Source organism: Panicum virgatum, chromosome 1K (assembly GCF_016808335.1).
Source record: "Panicum virgatum strain AP13 chromosome 1K, P.virgatum_v5, whole genome shotgun sequence".
NCBI classification, from domain to species: domain Eukaryota; kingdom Viridiplantae; phylum Streptophyta; class Magnoliopsida; order Poales; family Poaceae; genus Panicum; species Panicum virgatum.
The window spans coordinates 42,117,110-42,127,252 of NC_053136.1; the positions used below are offsets into that span (position 1 = coordinate 42,117,110).

The following is a 10,143-nucleotide window of genomic DNA, read 5'->3' on the forward strand; positions in this document are numbered from 1 at the left end:
TGAAAAATATAGAAATAAAAAAGACGCCGCCCTCCTGTACCAATGGTTAGTGTATCTTGGGCCGATCCTATCTGGGCCTTTCTTGGAAGCCCAATGGACTTTGGCGTGAATCGGTGTTGACGGGTCATATAACCGTCGTGTAACAAACTAGAGGATATCGTTGAATAGAGTCTGAACATTTCCTACTCCCCGCTTGAGTTCTTCTCGATCTCCCTCTCTGTTCTTCTTCTCAATCCCTAATTCTAGCCGAATCCCCATTCCCCTTCTTCTCCAGATAGACTTGATCATTACAATTGGTATCAAGAGCCTTGCTCCGCGCCTTCCCCCAATTTTTTCCATTCCTCGCTAGGAGCGCATCCCGCTCCGATTTGCTCCGCCGAGTCGCTCCCGACTACGGCGTCCACGCCCCGCAGCCGACGACTCGTCGGCGGCGGCCACCGCATAGCAGCGATTAGCCCCTCGGCGTCGCTGCCCACCCCATTCTCTCACGCCGCTTAGGATAGTTGAGGAACGCGGACCCGCGCCGCGAACTGGCGCCTCGAAAGCCTACGAAGTTTGATGCGGCGATGACGACCGCCATGGACGACCTGGCGAAGAAGTTCAAGGGATTTGAGGCTCTGATGACTCAGGCGTTGGACAAGTTGTCCGGGCTGGAGGCCTATAGAAAGTCTGCGGAGGAGGCCACCGGGAGGATTCTCACGCAGTCCGTGCGGCTCACGGCGCATCTACAGCGACTCGAGACGGCGCCGCCCCATGCACCACCTCCGCCGCCGCCGATGCGGCCCACCACAGCGCCTCAACCGTCGTCATCACGTTGGATGGACCCCTTCGATCTGAACCTTGCTCCACCACCGGCGTCGCGCCCATCTGCGTCGAATGGGGAGCGGCCCAGTGGGCACCGCGACGACCACCACCATCGGGACGCTGGCGGGGGAATCCTCGGATCCCACCCACCGCGCCCGGTCATGGGTATGCCCCCTAAACCTGATCCCCTCCATTCAGAATCGCATGGTTTTGCTTCCCACTCGTCCAGATCGCCACATCTGCCGAAACTCTCGTTTCCTGTCTTTGATGGTGAAAATCCTCGATTATGGCGTGATTGATGTGATATGTATTTCGAGATTTTCTCCGTTGGGGCGAACTTGAAGACGAGGTTTTCTGCTCTGAATTTCAAGGGGGCAGCCACGACTTGGCTTCAGACATTTGAGCGCAGAGGCCGTGTTCTTGATTGGGAGGAGTTTTGTTCAGCTGTCTTGGAGCGATTTGACCGCGACCAGTATCAGACTCAACTGCGGCAGTTGAATTCTCTCAGGCAGACTGGCTCGGTTTCTGATTATCTGACGGAGTTTGAGAAGTTTTCTCATGGCATTCTACTTTACAGTCCACCTTATGATGATACCTACTTTGTTACTCGGTTTCTTGGTGTTCTGGCTGAAGACATCCATTCTATGATAGCTCTGCATCGGCCGAAGAATGTTCAGGAAGCCAGTGCCTTGTCTCTATTGCAGGAGGCTGAACTTGAATGTGCCAAGAAGAGGTCAGCGAAGGACTATAGTAGACCCTGTTTCAAGTCTGCTGTCTCCTCTGACCGTGCTAAATCATACACATCTGACAGGCAGCAATTGCCTAAACAAAAGCCTGAACCCACCGAGTCTGAAGATAAGCTGAAAGCATTAATGGCATTCAGGAAGAAGAATGGATTGTGCTTCAAATGTGGTGAGAAATGGGGTCACAACCACAGATGCCCTCAACAAGTTTCTCTGCATGTCCTGGAAGAGTTGTTTGATGCCATTGACACTATGGATGATGCAGCAGATACTGACAGTGAGGAAGAAGTTGAACCTGACACAGTCATGGCAGTGGGAGACTCACTTACTGCTCCAAAAAGAAAGACTATGAAGCTGCAAGGTATGGTAGCTGGTTCTGAAGTGCTTATCCTGGTTGATAGTGGCAGTGTGGCAATATTTATTAGTCAGCACTTAGCCACTCAGCTGAAACTTGACACAGTTCAGTGTGCATCTGCTCAGCATCAAGCGGCTGATGGGAGCCCAATGATTTGCAATTCAATTATCCCTGGCTTACAGTGGAGCTCTCAAGGGCATTCCTTCTCAGTTGATGCTAGTGTACTTCCTCTTAAATGCTATGATATGATACTTGGTCAGGACTGGCTCTCAGTGGGTGCATTGGAAGAAGAAGGTCATGAAGTTCACATACCAGAAGAAGAGAATTACTCTTAAAGGAGTCAAACCTGTTGCGACTAAATGTACTGCCATCAGTGCACACAAGCTCAAGGGCCTGCTGAGGAGAAAGGTTGCATCTCACTGCATCCAGTTACTGCAGGAAGTGAAAAATTCTGCAATACAGGATCTTGATTCTATAGTCCTGTCTATTTCTGATGGTACACTAAGTGAGACACCAGCCGCAGTCTCTAACCTCTTGAAAGAATACCCCCACCTATTCAGTGAACCATCATCTTTACCCCCAGAGAGATACTGTGATCACCACATTGCTTTGGTCCCTGGTGCACAACCAGTAAATACCAGGCCCTACAAATATGCCCCAGTTCAGAAAACTGAGATTGAAAAGCAACTCAGTGATATGCTCAAGAATGGTACAATCAGACCAAGCTCAAGCTCAAGCCCATATGCCTCACCTGTGTTATTAGTTAAGAAGAAAGATGGCTCTTGGAGATTCTGCGTTGATTACAGACGTCTCAACAATATCACTGTCAAAAACAAGCATCCTCTTCCCATTGTTGATGAGTTATTTGATGAATTGGCTGGAGCTAGATGGTTTTCAAATCTGGATTTCAGATCAGGTTACCAGCAGATCAGAATTGCTAGGGGTGATGAGCACAAGACAGCCTTCAGAACACATAGTAGTCTGTATGAGTTCCTTGTGATGCCATTTGGACTCACTAACGCCCCTGCCACATTTCAGAGTGTTATGAATCAGACATTTGCACCACTACTGAGAAAAGGGGTGTTGGTCTTCACGGATGACATTCTGATCTATTCAGCCACCTTGGAGGAACACATCATCCTTTTGGAACAAGTGTTTCAGATCATTCAACAGCATCAGTTCTTAATCAAACTGTCAAAGTGCTCCTTTGCACAGCAACAAATTGAATATTTGGGCCATTGCATTTCAGCAGGAGTGGCAACCGAAGCATCAAAAATCTCAGGTGTCCAGTAGTGGCCTGTACCATCAAATTTAAAGGAACTGAGAGGATTTCTTGGCTTCACTGGATATTACAGAAAGTTCATCAGGCATTATGGCTTAATCAGCAAGCCACTTACACAATTTCTCAAAAAGGGTATCATTTTCCAGTGGACACCTGATACCAATGAAGCCTTCCTGCTACTAAAAAAAGGCTCTCATGGAAGCACCTGTACTAGCCATTCTAGATTTTGCCAAGACCTTTGTTCTTGAGACAGATGCAAGTGATCAAGGTCTAGGGGTTGCGTTGACGCAAGAAGGTCATCCAATTGCTTATTTAAGCAAACCCTTATGCAAGAAAATCAATCTCTGCCAACTTATGAGAAAGAGTGCATGGCCATTTTGATGGTAGTCGACAAATGGCGTCCATACTTACAACATCAAGAGTTCTTGATCAGAACTGATCACAAAAGTCTGTTGTATTTGACAGAACAGCGCGTGCACACTAAGTTGCAGCACAAAGCATTACTGAAACTGATGGATCTTCAGTTCAAGATTGTATATAAGAAAGGGATCAACAACCTAGCTGCTGATGCCATGTCTAGGTGTCCTGATTCACCTGCACTATTGGCAATTTCTTCATGCACACCAGCTTGGCAAGAGTGCCTAATCAGGGGTTATGAGGAGGATGCAGATGCTAAGGCATTGTTGTCTGTTGATCGAGTTGGCTGTCTCATCTACCAATGATAAATGTTATTCTCTTTTGAATGGAGTAATCAGATTTCATGGAAGGATATGGGTTGGCAACAATAAATTGGCACAACAACATGTTATCCAAGCCCTACATAGTAGTGGACTGGGTGGGCACTCAGGGATACAAGCAACTTATCACAGAATCAAAGCTTTGTTTGCCTGGCCAAAAATGAAAGAAACTATTGCAACTTATGTGCAAGGATGTAGCATATGCCAGCAGGCTAAACCTGAACACATCAAGTCACCTGGTCTTCTTGTCCCACTACGAGTACCTGATGCACCATGGACAGTGATTTCCTTGGACTTTGTTGAAGGGTTACATGTATCCAACAAGAGGAATGTGATTATGGTTGTGGTGGATAAGTTCTCCAAGTATGGACATTTTGTTGCTCTATCACACCCTTTCACTGCTCTCTAGGTTACTCAGTTGTACATGGATAATATCTACAAGTTGCATGGGTTACCAGAATCAATCATCTTTGATAAGGACAGAATCTGTACCAGTCAAGTGTGGCAACATCTGTTCAAACTTTCAGACACACAGTTGCTGATGATCTCTTCCTATCATCCACAAACGGATGGCCAAACCGAAAGACTGAACCAGTGTTTAGAGGCCTTTCTCAGATGCACAGTCCATGCCTGTCCCAAGCAATGGAGCAAATGGTTACCATTAGCAGAATATTGGTACAATACTTCATATCACTCTGCACTCAAGCTGACACCATTTGAAGTATTATACGGTCACCCCCCTCGCCATTTTGGTATTCGTGATCCTCATGCCTCTACTATCCCTGAGCTTGAGCAATGGTTAACTGAGCGCGACTTGCTGACTAAGGTAATTCAACAGCAGCTGCTGAGAGCCCAGCAAAAAATGAAAAGTCAAGCTGATAAAAACCGAAGTGAGCGTCACTTTGAAGTGGGTGATTCAGCCTACTTGAAGCTACAACCTTACATTTAGACGACTGTGGCAGAGAGACACAACCAGAAGCTATCTTTCAAATATTTCGGACCATTCCGGGTATTACAACGGGTGGGGCAGGTTGCTTATAAACTTGATTTGCCCCCAACTAGTCAAATTCACCCAGTGGTGCATGTGTCCCAGCTCAAGCATCACATCTCTTCTAAGGATCAGGTCAGTTCAGACTTGAATTCTCTCCCTGACGAAGCAACTCCAGATGTATCTCCCGTTGCAGTTCTGGACCGTCGCAGTATTCGCTCAGGAGTTTCACCCAAGACAGAATTGTTGATTCAATGGGAATGATGGCCTGCATCTTGGGCCACCTGGGAAGAGCTGCATGACATCAACCGGCGGTTTCCTGGAGCTCCACCTTGGGGACAAGCTAGATCTGAAGACGGGGGCAGTGTCACGCCCTCCTGTACCAGTGGCTAGTGTATCTTGGGCCGACCCTATCTTGGCCTTTCTTGTAAGCCCAATGGGCTTTGGCGTGAGTCGGTGTCGACGGGTCATATAACCGTCGTGTAACAAACTAGAGGACATCGTTGAACAGAGTCTGAACATTTCCTCCTCCCCGCTCGAGTTCTTCTCGATCTCCCTCTCTGTTCTTCTTATCAATCCCTAATTCTAGCCGAATCCCCATTCCCCTTCTTCTCCAGATAGCCTTGATCATTACACGCTGCCCCCATCCATCATGTGGTGATATAGTCTCTTGATTGAGAGGAGGATTGCAGATCAGACGATGATCAAGTGGTGATAAACAAGCCTGCTTTTTTGTTAGCGGAGAACAACGTCTTTAGCTGCCTAATCGGGGCTATTTCCAGCTCTCAACAAGGACTAAAAGCTAGCAGCTCCTGGGCTCCTCCACCAGCTCATATGATGTCCTTATCCTCAGGAGGGCCGCCCGATATTTGTTCAGAACGCTATGCTAGTATTTTATGAGTACTTATTTTTTTAAAAAAACTATATTTTAATATAAATGTTGCAAGGTAAGTGTAGTGGTATGCTGAATTTTTTTCCAAGGTAAAGTTTGAGGTGGGCTGCTTTTAGCTGGGATGTGGATGTATTTCCACGCAACGCAATGATGTTTGGTTTTCCTTGATGGAACCATCCTTTTGTGAATCAGACGGCACCAGCTGTTTGGAAACCCGATTACTTTGTGTTATCCGAACTTATGGGGATGCATAATTGGTGGTGGTGGTGGTGGTTGCCCACACATCAGAAAAAGGACACTGGTTGTGCCCTAATTTAAGCATCAGCACTCGATAGCCTCTCCACCTACGTTACCCCAATACTTCAGAGGAGGTGCGTATTACATATGCGATACGTATCGGATACCGATACGCGGAGGATACGCGATGGATACGTATCGGAGAACGTATCGGATACCGATACGCGGAGGATACTCGATGGATACGTATCGGAGAAGTATCCGTAAAAAAATAAATGAAATATAAATCGGATACTTATTTGGATACGTATCCGTCAGCGCGGATACAGCCCAGCCCATCTAAAACCCTACCCGGGAGAGAGAGAGGAGGGCGCTGCACAGGCCACCCTCACCGGCCGTCCGCGCCACCGAGCGCCAGCCGGTGACTCGGTGAGCAGGGCGGCGTGGCCCGCAGAGAGAGAGGAGGGTGCCGCGGCCTGCCGAAGAGAGGAGGGAGGGCAGAGGGGCGGTGGCTGTCGGACGCGAGGAGGAGGGGTCGACAGGCGGCGGCGGTCGAACTCGAGGTGGACGGGGTGGAAGGGTGGCGGCGGCCAGACGCGAGGAGGAGGGGCGGACGGGCAGCGGCGGCCGAACCCGAGGTGGAGAGGGCGGACGGACGGACGGCGGCCAGACGTGAGGAGGCGGTACGGACGGGCAGCGGCGGCCGAACCCGAGATTGAGGGGGCGGACGGGCGGTGGCGGCCGGGCGCGAGGAGGGGTGGACGGGCAGCGGCGGCCGAACCCGAGGTGGAGGGGGCCGCGCCGCCGTGCGGGTTGGGCGTTGGGGGGCGGCGGCCGAACGGGATCGTGGGGTGGTGGGGGAAAGGACGGTCGGTCTGGCCAATGAGGGGACCGGGGAGTTGTGGATAAGTTAATGGTGGACTGGGTTGGGCCATATTGTCTAGTTTATTAGGCTTATTAACATTTGGTCGACTACTGCAATGTATAAATCGATTGCTATTTTACTCTCTGTCGATTGGGATCAACACTGGAGCTGCCCTAAGGAGGTGGGTGGTGTTGTAGTGGAGTTTTACGTTGGATTGCTGGTTTTTTATTTAATTAATATGTAATATTATTTGTTTCTAAAAATATTAAAACGTATCCGCCTATCGGATTTTTGGAAAAAATGACGTATCCGCGTATCCGTATCGGTCCGATACCGATACACGTATCCGTATGTGTGCTGCATAGCTCTCCACTAACGGAAGAAGCTAGCCCCACGATCAAAATCATGCGGCTGCTAGCAGGCTTGGCCGCTAGTGGCAAGGGACGTTTGGCTATCGAGCCTCCCACGTATTTAATTGTTTCCGTGCACAAAATCCTTTTTTTTCTCGTCCATAGACGAGCCAAGAACAGGTATTTGCGATATTATCACTATTTTTTCAGGCTCTGAACGAACAGGAGGGAGAAAAAATCTACAGTATATGCAGAAGATGGAATCCAACATAACTAACCCACCTCGGTCCGAACAAAGTTTACCCAACCCCAAGAGCACGCCACTCCAAAGCGAACGCTCGTCAGCGTAATTCCCATCCTACCCACATCTCGGAATATGCCACACGCCGAGAGCCGAGACGCAGGTCATCTTGTGCGTGCAAACTCTTTTTTCTCCTCGAGAATGGTCATCCTGTACAAAAAAAAAAGACAAACGAAATTCCTCCCGTAGACCAGGAAGTACTCCGTTTAGGAATCAAACTATAGTCGTTCACGTGATATCGTTTTCTTGATCTGCTTATATCAAAGACGGAAATTGTTGAACACTCCATCTCATCATTTTGTATCTCTCTTTCCAGTTGTATATGAATTATTCACCAAATTATTTCTGCATACATCACCTGACCCACCAGTAAGTAGTATAAAGTTTAAAACTATTTAAAATTTCCCAAAGCAAGCAATCCCTACTGAAAAAAAAACATTTTGTAAGGTGCCCAGAGATGAGGTTGAGGGCAAAATCGGGAAGAGGAGAGAAGCTCTCTTCCCTTCCGGTAATCCGGTCCCGGTCCGGCAGGATCCGAATATTCCGCGTGGCCATAGCTCCCACAGGTGTCTTTAAATAGGCCACCGTCCTCCCCAGATCGAGGTAACCCAAAAATTCAGAAGAACTCTAATTCAGAAAAACCGAAGAAATTACTGAAGTATGAGTGGGGAGCTGAAGAGGGACTACGAGATCGGCGAGGAGATCGGTCGCGGCCGCTTCGGGGTGGTCCACCGGTGCACGTCCCGCGCCACCGGCGAGGCCTTCGCCGTCAAGTCCGTGGACCGTTCGCAGCTGGCCGACGACCTCGACCGCGAGCTCGCGCAGCTGGAGCCGAAGCTGGCTCAGCTCGCCAGCGCGGGCAACCCCGGCGTGGTGCAGGTGCACGCGGTGTACGAGGACGAGGCGTGGACGCACACGGTGATGGACCTGTGCACGGGCCCGGACCTGCTCGACTGGATGGGCCTCCGCCGCGGCGAGCCGGTGCCGGAGCCCGTGGCGGCCGCCATCGTGGCGCAGCTCGCCCAGGCGCTGGCGCTGTGCCACCGCCGCGGGGTGGCGCACCGCGACGTCAAGCCCGACAACATCCTCATCAACGCCGCCGCCGAGGAGGACGAGGAGGAGGAGGACGGCCGCGGGGCGGCGCCGCGCGCGCGCCTGGCGGACTTCGGGTCCGCGGCGTGGGTGGGCGCGGGGGGCCTGGGCCGCGCGGAGGGGCTGGTGGGGACGCCCCACTACGTGGCCCCCGAGGTGGTGGCCGGCGGCGAGTACGGCGCCAAGGCCGACGTGTGGAGCGCCGGGGTGGTGATGTACGCGCTGCTGTCCGGCGGCGCGCTCCCCTTCGTCGGCGAGAGCGCCGCGGAGGTGCTGGCGGCCGTGATGCGCGGCAGCGTGCGGTTCCAGCCCAGGCTGTTCGGCGGCGTGTCCCCGGCGGCCAAGGACCTGATGCGGCGCATGATCTGCCGCGACGAGTGGAGGAGGTTCACCGCCGAGCAGGTCCTCGGTGAGTAGTCTGCTTCCGCCCTCCCCTTCTCCTCGATTCGCGCTTGTTTCGCGTCGATTCCGAATCCGATCCGGCGATCTAAATCTCTAACAAGTCTGCCGTTAATGCAGCTCACCCGTGGATCGTGACCGGCGGCGGAGCCCGGGCAATGGAGCAGCCGACCTGAGGAGACATACCCCCCCACCGGCGGACCATGGCCAGCGGGCGGGCGTGTATCGCCGTACAGATAAGATACGGCGACGAATACCGACGTTGTGTATACGGTTTTGTACGTACGGACTACGGAGCAGGGATGTACGCTGCCGCCGGCTGCAGAGTAGCATCGCGTCCCGGTGCCGCCGCAGCAGAGCAGGTCGATCGGCGACGAAGCTTCCAGGCTTCTGGTTCTCTTCGCCCGGTTTTTGGGATGCTCTTTTGCCTAACAGAGCGCCCTTCCGGTTTTCGGCTCTTTTTTTTTTGAAGTACTTTAGTAGCTGGGTGTATATACACTGACCGTCTTGTATAAATGGAAGCTTGAATAATAAACGGAGCCGGCCCTCGCGCTCCCTTTCCATATGCCTTGTTATATTCTTGGGAAATTTGTCCATGTCACACTAGCTACTATGAAAGCTTGCTTTGTTTTGTGCTACACACATGAATTTACTGGTTTTCATCACACCACAAATTACAAAAAGTAGGAGAAGTGAAAAAGGGTACTTGTACTTCGATTCGGGGAACAAATCTTGCTCCGCTCCACCTCCGAGTTGGAGTAGCGGTGTGCTTTATCTTTTGTTCGAGGCTTGGGTGCGTGGAACGGGAGAGGTTCTCGAACCGGACAGCGCCAGCGTGAGCTGTGCTCTTCCGTCGCGATGGAGAGCTCGTGGCCCGGCACATCACACGACTTGCTGGGAGCCTGCGACGGGTCCTCCAGTACTGATCAATCAGGCAGTCGCTCTAAAACGAGTGAGAGGGAGACGGCTCGATGTATTTTTTTCCGAGGATGTCGTTTTTCCTCCGAGCTTTTTGTACTGTTTCTCCTCTTCCAAGCGTCCAAGTTCGTCTTTTCCCGACGGGTGACCGATGGGAAGAACCCTTTGACACGCGAGACG

The 10,143-nt window shown here is 51.1% G+C and overlaps 1 protein-coding gene across 1 annotated transcript; it reads left to right on the top strand.

The window, feature by feature from the left end:
• The first annotated feature begins 8,145 nt into the window (after nt 1-8,145).
• LOC120709243 (phosphoenolpyruvate carboxylase kinase 2-like) lies at nt 8,146-9,610 on the top strand. Its single transcript, XM_039994796.1, has 2 exons — nt 8,146-9,055; nt 9,166-9,610. The coding sequence occupies exons 1-2, from the start codon at nt 8,215-8,217 to the stop codon at nt 9,219-9,221; spliced, it is 897 nt and encodes a 298-aa protein (XP_039850730.1). The 5' UTR covers nt 8,146-8,214; the 3' UTR covers nt 9,222-9,610.
• The last annotated feature ends 533 nt before the right edge of the window (nt 9,611-10,143 follow it).

Coding starts and splice junctions, on each gene's coding strand:
- LOC120709243 (XM_039994796.1), top strand. CDS start 8,215: ATGAGTGGGGAGCTGAAGAGGGACTACGAGATCGGCGAGGAGATCGGT. Junction 9,056..9,165: donor CACCGCCGAGCAGGTCCTCG/GTGAGTAGTCTG, acceptor CCGTTAATGCAG/CTCACCCGTGGATCGTGACC.